Raw genomic sequence first — 15,603 nt, 5'->3', positions numbered from 1 at the left:
GCGCGCCGCCCCGCCGAGAGCCAGCCTCTAGGAGCGCACTCGCGGGTTCCTCGCGAGCATGCGCAGCAGGGCAGCGGGGCTCCATTCTTCGGAAAAACTCCGCTTCTCCGGGTCTTCAGTGCGCGGCGGCTGGCGGCCTGGCCAATCGACGCGGGGAGGCGGAGCCAGGGTTCGCGAATGAGGCGGGGCAAGCCCAGGATTGGGCAGCGGTGTCCGCGGACCGAGAGTCGCTCAGACCTGAGACTTGGACTGGAGGTCTGTGCGGTGACGCTCAGAGAGAGCTGGGGGGCGTTGAGACTCAAGGAGTTGATTCTGCGCTAGTTGAGCGGAAGCGATCATTGAAGTCCATCCTTAGGCCCGTCACTTTCCTTAGGCTGCGGAAGGAGATTTCTTCTGCACTTCACTGACAGGTTAAAATGACTAACCTCAAAGTTGGGCCAATTTGATTCAAGCTAAATAATGATAATAACAGATTATAACTGAGTAAAACAAGAATCCATGATCGATAGTGATGTAAATAATTAAATGGAGAGATGAGAAATCTCTTACAGTAGGATGCCGACTAATAAATGAAGAAGGAATGAAACAGAAAATCACCATTTTGCGACCATCATTAAGTAATAGGATGGACTTCCCTGATGGCTCAGACGATAAAGCGTCTGCCTACAATACGGGAGACCCGGGTTCAATCCCTGGGCCGGGAAGATCTGGATAAGGAAATGGCAACCCACTCCAGTATTCTGGCCTGGAGTATCCCATGGACGGAGAAGCCTGGTAGACTACAGTCCATGGGGTCGCAAAGAGTCGGACACGACTGAGAAACTTCACGACGACGGCATTAAGTAATAACTGATTTGGACAAAAATAAATGGCCTCTAAGACTGGAGGGTGAAAGTTTAACAAGGAACTAGTATTTACGTATTCCCAAATTACATATTTCTCCACAAGATACTAATTAATTGCAAGAGGGGAAATATGAATTTTACAGTAGAGAAACCGTCCTCAAAGTCTCTGGGGTTTCTGGAAGTCCTCATGGGATATTCCAAAGGTTACATGACGTGTAATAGGTTGAATGCTGAAGCACATATGAGATCGTGTAGTGCTCCATTTACCTACATTAAAGAGATTTATGCCCCCCGAAAAAAAGTAAAACACCATTCTTATAAAATTTGTTTTGGAAAATACAATGATTTTCATTAAAATGTTATGCTAACACATAAAAGTTTTATTGTATCTTTTTTGGTAACAGATTTATTGGATATAATTCACATACCATTCAATTCACCCAATTAAAATGTACAATTGAATGGGTTTTAGTATATTCACAGAGATGCAGATGTCACCACAATCAGTTTTAGAACAATTTCTTCACTCCAAAAGAAACACACTTCAGTCCTCCACCCTCCCACCCTAAGCAACTCTTAATCTAATTTCTGTCTCTATAGATAAGCATATTCTGGACATTTCACTTAAATGGAATCATACAACCTTTGGTCTTTAGTGTCTAGCTTCTTTCACTTAGCATAGTGCTTTCAAAGTCCATCCATGTTGTAGCATGCCAGCAATACTTCATTCTTTTTATCATCAAATAATATTGCACTGTATAGATATACCCCAATTTGTTTACCTATTCATCTGTTGAATAAAGTTGGGTTGTTTCCACTTTGGGGCTAGTATGAATAGTGCTGCTATGAACATACATGTGCAAATTTGTGTGGACAGATGTTTTCAATTATTTTCCCAGTAGACTTGCTGTGTCAATGTTTAACCATTTGAGGAATTGCTAAATTGTTTTCCACAGGGTCTGCTCCATTTTACATTCCTACCAGCAATGTATGAGGATTCCAATTTCTGCACATCCTGGTCAACACTTGTTATTATCTGTCTTTCTGATTAGCATGGCATTTCATTGTGAAGTGAAGTGGCACTTCATTGTGGTTTTGGTTTGCATTTCCCTGATGGCTGATGATGTTGATCTCTTTCTCAGGTACTTATTTGCGATTTGCATATTTTCTTTGGAGAAATGTCTATTTAGAGCCTTTACCCATTTCAAAGTTGAGTTGTCATTTTATTATTAAGCCTAAAAATTCTTTATATATCCTAGATATACGTCGATTGTCAAATATATGATTTGCAAAAAGTTTCCCCCATTCTGTGGATTGTTTTTTCATTTTATTGCCCCCAGTTAAGACAGGGTCCTCTGTAGCACAGAAGTTCTTAATTTTGATGATGTCCAGTTTATCTTTTTTTTTTTTGCTTGTGCTTTTGATGTCACATCTAAGAAATCATTGCCTAGTCCAAGTTCACAAAGATTTACCCCCACATATTCTAAAAAGTTTGGTAGTTTACTTCTTACATTTGAGACTTAAACCCAATTTGAGTTATCTTTTGTGTATGGGCAAAGTACGGGGCTTCCCAGGTGGCTCAGTGGTGAAGAATCTGGCTGCCAGTGCAGAAGACTCAGGTTCAATCCTGGGGTCAGGAAGATTCCCTGGGGAAGGAAATGGCAACCCACTCCAGTATTCTTGCCTGGAAAATCCCATGGACAGAGGAGTCTGGCAGACTGCAGTCAATGGGACTGCAAAGAGTTGCACATGACTTAATGACTAAGTATGCAAAGGCAAAGTAGGGCTGTGATTTCTTTTTTCTTTTTTTTTGCATATGAACATCCTAGTTGTACCATTTGTTGAAAAGACTGTTCTTTTCTCCCTGTAATTCTTTTGGCTCTGCTTTTGAAAAACAATTAACTGTAAATATGAGGATTTATTTCTGGACTCTCAATTCTATTCATGATCTGTGTCTATCTTGTGCCAGCACCACCCTGACACAATTACTGTTGCTTTGTGGTAAGTTTTGAAATCAGAGAGTGAATTCTCCAACTTCATTCTTTCCCAGGATGGCTTTAGACCCCTTATGTTTACAGTTGTCATCTTTCTTGTCAGTCTTTTTGAAAACAGATCTTTATTTTAAACTTTACATCATTGCAAACACACTCCATGGCAATTATTTTCAAGTATTCTTGCTTTTTCCACCTACCTGTATATTATAACGCTCCCCAATATTATAAGCCTATTTACATATGATTGGCTACCTAATTTAGTTATTTTCCTATTGGACACTCATTTCTAAATTTTACTATTGCTGCTGTGACTGCTTCATTCCTAAGTTTCAGGGTACCTGGGTGAAAGTATATGGGAACGCTTTGTACACTTCTTGCAATTGTTCTGCATGAAATTATGTCCAAATAAAACGTCAGAAAAAAACTATCCCTTTGGCATTTAGTGAGGGGAAAGCATCTTTTTCTGAACTGCTCCAGCCCCTGCCCAGCTATCCGATGCTCGTCCATGAGTCCGGCCATCGTCCATCGGTCCAGCCCCCATTCACAGCGCACAGTCAGTGCCCACTTATTCTCTGACCATTCTGTGCGGTGGGGACCGGGGTTGCTCCGGTGCGGGGAGCTGCGGAGCCTGGGAGTGCTCTCCTGGACACTTGGCGGTGGCGATCCGAGCGGTCCAGCACCCACCAAGCTGAAGCCGGCCCTACCTCTCACCCGCCCCAGGTGCAACGACGGCCCCGCTGACCCCGCCCCCGCTCCGCACCGCGCCTGCGCCCTCCGCTCGCCGCGACACTTCCCAGCCCTCCGCCCGCCCCACCCGGCTCCGCCTTCGTCCGGCCGGGGCCCCCAGACTTCTGGCCGCGCGTCCTTACGTGGACAGAAAGAAGGCACTGCTCCTCTAGAAAATGCCGGTCGCCTGACACCCCTCCCTCCGCCTCTCTCCCCCGCGCCTCGCCGAGTCTCTGCGCTCCGGGCAGGTGCGGGCCCAGGTCGCGCGGGGCCAGCCTGCCCACATTCTCCGCACCCTCGGTCTAATCTCCTCCTTCCTGCTTTCTCTTGCCCCCTTTCCTATCCGTGTTCTCTGCCCTGCGCCTCCTTCTAGCGCCTAAGCTCCGCCGGACCTCCGGCTCGGCGCTCGGGGTCCCCTCATCTCCGCCCCTTGCCGGGGCTTCGCGTCCCGCACCCCTTGCTGTCCGTCCGCAGCGCCTCCCGTGCGGAAATCGACAAAAAACCGCCGCCCCCGCGTACTCGAGCCTAAGTTACGGAGCAGGAGGGTAGGGGGGGAAGCCATAGATCTTAATAAACAGTGGGTCACGTGGTGTCTTGGAAGCGATACCTGCTGGGGGAAATCAGACACCGAGGAGGAAGGTCTGCGACTTGGGTCGGAAGGTCTGTCGGAGGACTGGGAGCACGGATCTCGGATAGCCAGCGATCTGCCGGATCGCCACTGAGGAATCCTCCCTGCCCCCAGCAGAAGTCACTTTGGAGCCGGTGCCCCGGCTGCAAAGGGCCTGGGTGGACGTCCCCCGGGTCCGCTGGGCCGGACAGCTTCCGGGCGCGCCGCCACCAGGCCGCCCGGAGCATCAGCCACGCCGGGAGGGGGAGGGGGCATCTCTGGACCGGTCCTCCAGGCTAGCGGTGGCAGCCCCCAGGAGAAAACACGCGGAGGGTGTGCCGGCGGATGAAGCGTGGTGGTGGTGGGGCGTTATCAATATTTTCTTTTCAATCGTGTTGCCGGGTGTCGGCGAGGATGCCTGAGGGCCGGGTGGAAATGAGAGCGGTGTCCTCCCCCGGAGCCGCTATCTCACCCAAGACTTTTGAGAGGATCGTTACTGACCTGGACACGACCGGGATACGTCCAGCGGGACTGGCTGGATGAATGATCACCACCCCTGTGGCAGGACGTTGTGGTACGCTGTAAAATGGATGCTGGAAAGACCTTTGTAATATATTAAGAAAAAGTAGGGAATTCCCTGGCTGTCCAGTTGTTAGGACTCGGTGTGTCACTGCCGCTGCCCAGGTTTGACTCTTCGGAGGGAATTAAGATCCCGGAAGTCAGAGGGAACGTCCAAGAAAAAAAAGAACTGAATGACCCCAATTTTCTGAATATAAAAATATTTATTACAAACCTATCTCTAGGTGATGGAATTATTGGAGATATTTGTAATATTTTTTCTTAATCAATATTTTCTTATTTATTTCATGGCCATGAATGACATTATTTTTAGCTTGAACGAAAGACCAATACAAGTTATTTTTAAAAAGAAAGTGTACCGTCATCCTATGTATTTTTAAAAATTTTATTGTTTATTTATTTATTTATTTATGGCTGTGCTGGGTCTTTGTGACTGCGAGCGTTTTTCTCTAGTTGCAGGGGGCGGGGGCTCCTTTTCATTGCTTTGCTGGGGCTTCTCCTTTTGGTGGCCTCTCTTGCTCCAGACAGGACTTCGCTGGTGGCTCAGACGGTAAAGCGTCTGCCTACAATGCAGGAGACCTGGGTTCAATCCCTGGGTCGGGAAGATCTTCTGGAGAGGGAAATGGCAATCCACTCCAGTATTCTTGCCTGGAAAATCCCATGGATGGAGGAACCTGGTAGGCTACTACAGTCCATGGAATCGCAAAGAGTTGGACACGACTGAGCGAATTCACTTCACTCACTTGCCCCGGAGCACCGACTCTAGGGCCCTCCACCTTCAGTAATAGCAGATCATGGGCGCAACAGTTGTGGCTCCCGAGCTCTAGAGCACAGGCTCAGTAGTTGTGGCCAACGGGCTTAGTTGCTCTGAGGCATGTGGGATCTTCCTGGATCAGGGCTCAAACCCGTGTCTCCTGCATTAGCAGGGAGATTCTTTGCCACTGAGCTACCGGCTGGGCAGGCCAGTCCTCTCTCCCTCAAACCCAGTTCCCTGAAAGAGACCGCCATCGCTGAGCCCTTTTCAGCCCCCTTCCAGCATCTCCCCTCTCCCTCCCTTTCCTCTACCCTGGGGTAGGGGGTAGGGAGTTGTCTGTGGGGTGGCTTCCTAACTGTTCTCTCAGCTCCCACTTTGGATGCCCCCACCACACCTCGCATCTGTTCTCCTGGGTGTTCAGTGAGTTTTGTAAAACCACGCTGACTAGGTTCCCCCTCTGGGAGAATCCTTCCCCACCTCCCTCTACCTTCCATGAACCTGAACTTACCTGTGGCCTCTAGGCCCCTGGGCTCTGGGCCACTAGCCTCTGTCCATCCTGCTTGCCCCATGGCCTTCCTGTCCTCCTCTCTCTGGCCCCAAGTCTTGCCTCTCCCAAGCGTGCCGTCCTTACCCTTCAGCTGCCTTCACGGGGCTTCCCCAGGGCCCTGTCATACGCTAAGGAGCTCTTGGCCTTTTCTCCAGCAGCCCTTAGCCCCAGTTTTTATGGACTCGTCGCAGGAAGTTCCGTGCTTCCTGTCTAGCTCTGGGAGCCTGGGCTGTGATCTGTTGACCACTGGGTCCTGTGTATCCTGCTCTGGGAAGACATTAAGGTTCTCCAAAGGTGGGACTTCCTGGTGGTCCAGCAGTTAAGACTCTGCACATCCAATGCAGCCAGCCTGGGTTCAATCCTTGGTCAGGGAACTAGATCCCACGTGCCACAGCTAATGACCCTCATGGGGCACAGAAGATCCCATGTGCCCCAACAAAGACCTGCTGCAGCCAAATAAATATGAATTAAAATGAATGTAAGACAATAAAATATACAATGTTGGTCTGGGTGTGTTAAAGAAAGAAGTCAAGGGGGGAAGAAAGCAGCAGGAGGGACAGGGCAGGTGAATCTAGGTGGTGCTCCCTGCATGCTTGTACAACTTCTATGGGAGTTTGCAATGTTTCAAAATTTAAAAAATAAGAAAACCTCCACATCCAGCGTGTGGGCTCCCATCCTGGCTTGGCAATGGCTTCCTGCCCTGCAGCCCTGACCACCTTCCAGGCAGGGCGACTTGGGCCCCGGAGGGAGGTACCCCCTTGCTGCTCCCCCATGCAGCCTCCAGGGACCAGTGAGTCAACCAGGCCCCCTCACTGGGACCCCGAGTGCCACTCCCAGCCTTGCCTGGCAGTTGCAGAAGGGGTCAATTGTGCCACAGCACAGTTCAAGGGAGTGGATGCCCGCTGGGACCCTGTCCAGGCCAGGACTGCCTGGAGACCAGGCTGAGGGACAGGGGTCGGCTCCTCTCCCCACCACCTCTTCTCCAGGCCCGCTCCACCATCGAACGGTCCCCCCCAGCCCCCCAGCACCGTCAGAACCAGCCCACCACAGGGATGACTCAGACCTCAGGAAAGGAGAACCAGGGTGGGGGATGGGAATCTATTTAAATATAGAATCCAGACAAAAGAACTTTCCAAGTTATGGGTACAGAATGTAAATGTTACAGACAACCTCGCTGTAAAAATAACAGCAGAATGGAGAGTTGGGCAAGGAAGATGCCACGTAACTCACTTTTCCCAAGAGGGAGTCAACAGATAACAGATTAAATTTGGAAAATGTTGCTTGAAAACAGAAGTCCTCTAAACTCTGCATTAAAAAAAAAATAATCCATTTCGCTCTGCTCAAAGGCAGTTTCCAAATGATGAGGAGCACGTGGGCTGAAGCGTCTTGAAGGTGTCAGTCGCTCAGTCGTGACTCTTTGTGACCCCATGGACTGTCGCCCGCCAGGCTCCTCTGTCCATGGAATTCTCCAGGCAAGAACACTGGAGTGGGTTGCCATTTCTTTCTCCAGGCTGACACCTTTTCTCAGGGAACCCCGACTTCTGGTTGAAGGAGGGCAACAGCAGGCCAGCACCACAGAGACCTGGAGGCGGGGTGCTCAGGCTCCCAAGAATCTACCTCGGCCGCCACACCACCCAGAGGGAACACAACGGGGCACCGTGCAGGGGAACACAACGGGAACCAGTTGGGGTGCCTCCTCAGACTGCAGGCCCACCTCCTCCTCAGCAGAGCCTGGGGCTGCTGTGAACGTTAAGGCCCCTGTGCAGGGGGGCTGTCAGTCCTGTGCAGCTCCCTGGAGGAGGCAGCCTTTCTGAGGGTCCAGGAGGAAGGAGCCGGCTGAGGCCTCCTGCAGACTGGCTCTGGAGGGAGAGCCAGGGACAGGCAGGATCCACTTCCCAGGGGTTCTGGGCTGGAGACCGAAGGCGGCAGAAAGAGGAGGCCTCCGAGTCTCCACCTCATCTCTGGATCAGAGGCTGGATGTCCATGCTGAAGAGGCCCAGGGGTGTGAGGCCCTGGGGGATGGAGGCCCTCGCAGAGCCCTCCGGGGTCTGAGATGGTCCAGGCCAGGAAGGGCGAGGTAAGTGCTAGAAGGGAGGCCCCGGGGTTGGGGGGAGGGAGGCGGTGGCGGTTGGAGCTGGGGTCTCAAAGGATCCAGAATCATGGAATTTTAAAAGCCTATCTATGATGGGACCTAGTGTACAGCATCTTTTATTCTCTTAAAAAAATTTTTTTTTGCTACAAAAGTAAATTATGCTTGATCAGGGGGGAAAAATTACAGTGCTGAAAGTGAAAACCAGTCAGGGGCTGGGCCCCAGGAGAAGCCCAGTGGAACGTGTAGAAGGCGCAGCCAAGATCACTGACCCGGGCAGGACGCACCCTCGGTTGTCAGGGCTACGGGGCCACCCTGGGCTCGACGGGGGCCGAGGTGGACTCCTCCCCGTCCACCGAGGGGCTGGAGGCAGAAGGCCCTGCTAAGCTTCCGTCTTCTTTTCCATCTGGAAGAGAAGGGGATGGGTCAGGCTGTTGTCAAAGGAACAGGGGGTGGAGGAGTGGGGGTGCAAACCCAGGGGTCCCGGCTGCCAGGGGAGGGGTGCAGAGCTGTTGGCTGACTTAGAGAAGTAACTGCTGACTCCAGACATGCTCGCAAAGGCCACTGGCCAGGGGACACAGAGGTTGTTTCCAGAAAACTTCAGGCCAATTCTGGGCTGAGCACCAGGAAGCCGCTGCTACCCCTGCTGCCTGGTCAGGGGCAGGAAGCGCTGTGGACAGGTGTGGAGGTAAAGGCGGAGGGGCAGGCCGAGGGTGCCCATGAGCGCCTGCCCAGGGGCACCTGGGGGCCTGCGTGTAGCCCCTGTTCCACGCCCCATCTCTGCGTCCAAGGAAGGTGGATTTGTCCTAACTCTCACAAAGGCGCCCTATGGGTTGAGGCCTACGTGGCTCCAGAGCCCACGTGGCTCCAGGCTGATCTGAGAAATGAGCAGAGGTCTCAGCTGGCATGGAGGGAGCCCCGGGGATGGCCTATCCCACCCAGCCCAGCTGGAGAAACGGGCTGTGAGCCAGATGCCCACCCCCCCCATCCTTTGCAGCGACTGACTGATTACCTCAGGGCGGTGACTTTGCTCCTCTGAGCCCTGCCTCCCCACAGGTCACCAGGAAGGACCCTCTCCCCCCACAGAGGCAGGCGGACACGAGGAGGCACTTGGAATGGAACAGGCCATCGGAAGGGCTTAAGGTGAGCTGGGCCCCCTGCAGAGGGGCCTCCGGGCTCCGGGTTCCCTGACTCCCTGAGGATGGCTCCGTCTAGCAGGCGATGGAGCCTGAGGGGTCCCTTAGGTTCCCTGAGAACTCTAGGCTGGTGGCTGGGGATGCCCCCATCTCATGAAAAAGACACATGAATATGTAAATGCAGAAATAGGCCCAGGAACACAGACACACAAAGACCCACACAAAGTTACCCTTCTAGGCAAATACACATGTAAACAGACAGACCCTTAGACTCACACACACACATACATGCATGTGTGCATGGAGGCCTACAGACACACAGAGATTCACACCAAGATGTGTTTAGACAGATACACAATGTCCACGGCACATGCACCCTCTCCAGGCCAGCCAAGCCTGGCGGTCCCCCTGACTTCGGCCCTCAGAAGGCCCTGCTCCTGTCCTGTGTGCTGGGCCCAGGCCTCACCTGTGTCCAGCTTGCTGCGTTTCTGTTCAGGCTCCTGGGGGGGGGCCTCGATGGCCCGCTGAGCCTCAGGATGGATCTTCAGGAGGGCTTTGGCGAGGGTGGCAGGGCCAGGCACCCCCAGGGACATGATGCAGTGCACGCCTTTGCGCTTGGCCCCTTCCACTTTGGCACTGTCCTTGGAGGCCGTCAGCAGGACCAGTTTGGAGAACTTCCTGGGTTTCTTGGGGGCTGCGGGGACAACATCTGTGCCCGGCTCAGGAGGTTCAGAGGAGGGCTCCTGGCCGGCCTTCACACTCTCGCCCTCCTGCTCGCTGGGCTCGGGCAGGGGCATTCTGGGATGGGCGGCCGGGCCCCCAGGTCACGCTCAGGTCTCAGTAGGATTTGTCCTCCACCTCCCTGCAAGGAACCTGGCAGTCCAGGGGCTCTGTCCTAAGGGAGGAGACAAAATCCCATCAGCAGGGACATCCCTGGCATTCCAGTGGATAAGACTCTGGGCTTCTAATGCAGGAGACATACGTTCGATCCCTGGTTGGGGAACTAAGATCTCACATGGGAAAAAAAAATCCCATCAGTGGAGGGGCCCTTGGGCCAAGGTTCAGGAGGAATCTGGGCTGGAGGCCAGGGCAGGTGGGGCTGCCCTGTGCCCCCCACGCCCGCTCCCACCTTGGGGAAGGACCTGAATGGAGCTGGAGAACCTGGGCCAGCATGTCTGCTGTCTTGGCAGCCTTGGGACCATCACCTCCCCCAGCCAAACCTCACTCCCCAACTGTAAAAGCAGGGCTCTCCAGGGGCTGCTGGGGTGACCAAGGTACTGACAGCTGTGAGTTACTAGGAATCCAGGCTCACAGGTGCTGAGCTCGGGGTGGAGTGCTTCCATGGGTTTGTCCCATTTAACCTTCACTCCATGTTATGGAAGTTGTTCTCATCGACCCAGGTTACAGATGAGAACACGTAGGAACACGGCCACGGAGCATAGCTGCGGGTCCCGTTGAGCTGGCCCAGGGCCCGCCCTGCACTGCACCTGGGCTACCTGGTCCAGGATAACGGGAGCCGGTCTCCCTGAGCAACGGGCGTCGGGGAAAAGCACTTGGGGGATGTGAGCTCAGGTCACTGACCCTCCCAGAAGGCCTGCTGCCCTTCACCCCGACACTCTGTCTGTGTCACCAGGAGAGGGGGCTGGGCCCCCAGGGCACTCTGCAGAGGGGAGCCTGGCCCTGGGAGGCCGGACTCTGGATTCACAAATAGATCCAGTCCCCATCCCAGGCCAGAGGCCCGGGCCGCCCAGGGCTAGGGGATGCCAGGGCCCCATGAGGGCAGTGACTTCTGTCTGAGCTGGTGCTGGTGCTGCCTCAGCTGAGCGGGGACAAGGCTGTGGAGGTGTCCAGAGGAGCCATGGTCACTGAGGGCTCCCTGGCTGCTGGTCTGGAGAAGCAGAAAGGATGGCTGACAGGGGCAGGGTTGGCCTGGAGACCCGGGCCCTGGGGCATCAGTGTGGGGGTGTCTGTTGGGGGTGACTGGGTAGTGGGCAGATGGTGAGGGTCTTTCTCAGTTTAGCCCAGAAACAAGGCTGTCACCTTGGCAGACGTCTCATGTACCCTGTCCAGGACCCAGGGGGCAGTGAAGCCTATACTCTTACCTGCCCCCCTGGACCTGCTTTTCCAACCTGGCTTTGAACTGTTTCTTTGAGTTTGCAGTCCATAGGGTTGCAAAGAGTCGGACACGACTGAGCAACTGAACAACAAACTCACATGGCTTGAAGGGTCCATGCCCCTCACTTCATAGTCTTCCAAGACCCCATCACCCATGACAGGAGCCTGAGGTGCAAGATCAATGTGTGGTTGGGGTGTCTTGCCCCCCACAAGTTCCCCTGACAATTAGACATGAGAGCAGAAACCTCCCACTGTGACAGGGAGGACACTTCCGGGGGGGTGTCCTCAGGTCTATGCTGCCTGGTAGCAAGTCCCCTGACCACTGGCACCCCTAGGATTGATGTTTTATTATCTCTCCTGTCCCTGGTCCAGCTTCTGGATGAGCCAACCCCTACTCCTCCCATGTGGTCCTTCCCAGCTCTGCCCACCCTGCCCCACAGGGTGGGCAACATGGTGGTATCGGGGGCCTGGGGGGACACAGGGTCCGGCAGAAAAGATGCTTCCGGTGCCTCCCCTAGCAGAGCCACTCTGTGCAGGAAAGGGTTATGGTGGGAAGCCCCGCCCACAGGCCCCTGATTGGCCCTGGGGCACATCCCTGGCCTAGCCCAAACCTTTGTGGTCCAGGGATGAAACTCCAGGTGGTTGCACCCCTTACCATATCCAAAAAATTAACTCTAAATGACCACAGGCTTAAACATGAGAGCTAGTGATAAAACTCTTAAAAAAAGAGTTGGATTAGGCAAAGAACTAAAAGTACAGACAACCAAAGAAGAAATATGTAAATTGGACATCATCAAGATTTAAAACTTTTGTGAGTCAAAGAGACTCACAATCAAGAAAGTTAAAAGGCAATCCATAGGATAGGAGAACATTTTTGCAGATCATGTATCTGATAAAGGGTTTTCCTGGTGGTTCAGTGGTGAGGAACACATCTGCCAATGCAGGAGACCCGGGTTTGATCCCTGGGTCGGGAAGATCCCCTGGAGAAGGGAACAGCAACCCACTCCAGTATTCTTGCTTGGGATTTCCCGTAGACAGAGGAGTCTGGCATATAGTCCATGGGGCCGCAAAAGAGTCGGACACAACTTAGTGACTAAAACAACATATCTGATAAACGACCTGCATCTGGAATTTATGAAGAACCCTTACAACTCAGTAATGAAAGACAAATAACTCAATTTAAAAATGGGCAAAGAATCTGAAAAGCCCTTTCTCCAAAGAAAATATACAAGTGGCCAGTAAGCACATGAGATGTTCAACATCATGAGATGTTGGAAAACCACTCAGGAGGAGTGAGATCAGGATCATGAGATACTATTTCACACTATTAGGATGGATCTAATAAAACAAAGCAAAAAACAGACAATAACAAGTGATAGTGAGGTTGAGAAGAAAATAGAGCGTTGATACACTGCTGGTAGAGCTGTATATAGGCACAGCCAGTTTGGAAAACAATCTGGCAATTTCTCAAAAGGTTAAACATAAAATTACCATATAACCCAGCAATTCTACTCCTAGTTGTTTCTCCATGAGAAATGGAAACTGATGTCCACATAAAAACTTGTACATAGAATGCTTGCAGCAGCATTATTCATAGACACCAAAAAGTGAAACAGCCCAAATATCCATCAACAGGTAAATGAATAAACAATGTGATGTGTCCACACAATGGAATATTATTTGATAATTTGACAAATTCATGCCACACATGAATAAGCCTTGGAAACATTAGCTGAGTGAAAAAAAGGCCTGTCATCAAAGATTGCAAATTATACATTCCATTTCTATAAAATGATCTGAAGTCTCTAGAAAATTGATACAGTAGAAAAATCCATAGGGACAGAAGGTAAATTTGTGCTTTTCTACGGTTAGGGGTGGGAGGGATGGGGGCCAGAAGAGTGAATACTAGCATGGGGGTTTCTGGGATGATGAAAAATTTCCAAAACTGATGGTGGTGAAGGCTGTAGAACTTGGTGAATTTACTAGAAGCCACTGAATTGCACATTGTGAGTGAACTCACAGTATGTAAACTATCTCAGTAAAACGCATATATTAAGAAAAGGGAAATTAAGTCTATGACCAGTGGTTTTCCAACTTCACGATACCTAAGAATCTTCCAGAATTCTTGTTTAAAATGCCCAATCCTGGACTCCTCCAATCCCAGACTTCTTTCTCAGTGCGTCTGGAGAGGGCCCTGAGAATCTACCTTTTTTTTTAAACCAGTACTCTATTTGATTCTGATGCTTTGTGAAACATGGCTGATGTCATGGGTCCTCAGCTTAGGAAGTTTCTAATCTCTCGTTCATAGTTGAACTGTTCTTCGGCCACTCCATAATCATTGTCCCATGTGCTTCTTGGAGGGCTGTGATGGGGCTGCTGGTGAGGTGATGGGTTCACTTAGGCATCAGGTACAATCCTCACAGGGAGATTTTCAAAGCAGCAGTAAGATCCAAAATGGGTCAAGAATTGCTACTTTTTTGTACAGGGAACGGTTTCCCCAAAGTGGGGATTTCATGTAATGACATCTCTTTTCCCCTAATCACCATGGCTTAGAATCACCAAAGGTAGTCTTAGAGTTAGCTTTACTCCTTACCCGCTGTATTCTGCCCCTAGACCTGTCTATGCTGCGCCCAAATGGCCCCCGCTCCCCAGCTCTCTCCTCTCGCGTCATGATCGCCCCTCCTGACCAAGCCCCCTGAGTGCCTCCCCTGTCCCAACATCTCAGACCACCAACCGCCAGCCCTGTGAGCATCGCTAGAGCCACAAGGATGGGACGGGACAGGGGCTGGGTGCAGGGCGGGGGCGGTACTGGGTGGGGCGGACGCGGTCAGGGATAGACAACCCAGAGTGGGGTTCCCTGATTTGGGGTGTGAGGGCTCAGTCCTGGGGTCGGGATGGTTGGGGGCAAGGCAGAACGAGGAAAAAGGAGCTTGAATCGCGGATGGAGGTGGCCTGAGCGCCGGGAGGCAGAGGTGGGGAGCACCCCGCCCACCCCAGCATCAGTAGCCCTTGGGGACCCCCAGGAGAGCCCGGCAGGGACCTGAGACCCTCCCCGATCCGCTGGGGCCCGTCCTCACCGGGCACCGGCCGGGCGGCGACGGCAGAGGGGCCCTCTCTCTCCGGAGGCCGAGCAGCGGCAGGTCCCTCGGCCTCGGTGTCTGGGGGCCCCCGCCTAGGTTTGGGCAGTCACCTCAGGCTGGGGTCAAGAAACGAGCATGCGCAGCAGGGTTTGTGAGGTGCCAGTTCCTTGGGCCAAAGTGGCTTCTCCGGGTCTTCCCCGCGCGGGGCCGAGCTGACGGTCTGACCAATCGGCGCGCGGGGGCGGGGCCATGCGGGTACTGGGCGGGGCTGAGCTTTCAGGGGCTGGCCAGGCTACGAACCTCGGGCGGGGCTCTCCCAGGACTGGAGGGTGGGTTTAACTGAGACCATGCGACCTCCCCCAGTGTTTGACATCGGCCCGACGCGGAGGAAGCCTGAGCATTTGTTTAAGTGCCTCGATAGTCCTCTTCGTTCTTCTGAGCGAACAGAAAGAACTTCCTTTATGTTCATCAAAGCCACTGATTCCTCCCTGCCCCCAGCATCCCTGAGGGCACAGCATCTTTGGCATTGATTGGATTCTCGGTCCAACCCTCTCCATTGGTCTCTTTCTCGCTACTGGTACCTCCAAACCCCCACAGGTCCAGTACTCATCTTTCAGTCCGTCTATCGCCCATAGGTCCAGCCCCCACTCACAGCGCACAGTCACTGCCCACTTATCCTCTGACCAACCTGTGTGGTGGGGACCGGGATTGCTCTGGTGCGGGGAACTGAGAGGCCTGGGAGTGCTCTCCTGGACACTTGGCGGGTGGCGATCCGAGTGGTCCAGCATCCTCCGAGATGAGGCCGGCCCTGCCTCTTACCAGACCTAGGTTCAACGATGCCCCTGCTCCCCTCCCGCACCGCGCCTGCGCCCTCTGCTCGCCTGAACCCTTCCCAGTCCTCCACTCGCCGCCCCCACCCTGGCCCTTCGTCCGGCTGGAGCCCCCAGTCTTCTGGCTGCGTATCCTCACGTGGACAGAATGAAGACACTGTTCCTCTAGAAAATGCCACTCCCCTGACACCCCTCCCCTCCGCCTCCGCCTCCCTCCTCTTCCTCTAAGGCTGCTCCTGGGCTCCCTGGGCAGGGAAGGTCCAGGTCCCTTAGGGGCCTGCCTGCCCGGGATGTCAGGCAT

General features: G+C 52.9%; 1 protein-coding gene across 1 annotated transcript; it reads right to left on the bottom strand.

Annotated features, from left to right (window-relative positions):
* Positions 1-7,136: 7,136 nt before the first annotated feature.
* Positions 7,137-14,633, bottom strand: FLYWCH2 (FLYWCH family member 2). Its single transcript, XM_040254897.1, has 3 exons — positions 14,470-14,633; positions 9,744-10,172; positions 7,137-8,547 (listed from the first exon to the last, which is right to left on the bottom strand). The coding sequence occupies exons 2-3, from the start codon at positions 10,072-10,074 to the stop codon at positions 8,444-8,446; spliced, it is 435 nt and encodes a 144-aa protein (XP_040110831.1). The 5' UTR covers positions 10,075-10,172; positions 14,470-14,633; the 3' UTR covers positions 7,137-8,443.
* Positions 14,634-15,603: the final 970 nt, after the last annotated feature.

Source organism: Oryx dammah, unplaced genomic scaffold (genome assembly GCF_014754425.2).
Source record: "Oryx dammah isolate SB20612 unplaced genomic scaffold, SCBI_Odam_1.1 HiC_scaffold_2, whole genome shotgun sequence".
NCBI lineage: Eukaryota > Metazoa > Chordata > Mammalia > Artiodactyla > Bovidae > Oryx > Oryx dammah.
The sequence above is the reverse complement of the archived record's forward strand: the minus strand, read 5'-3'. Positions and strand labels throughout refer to the sequence as shown.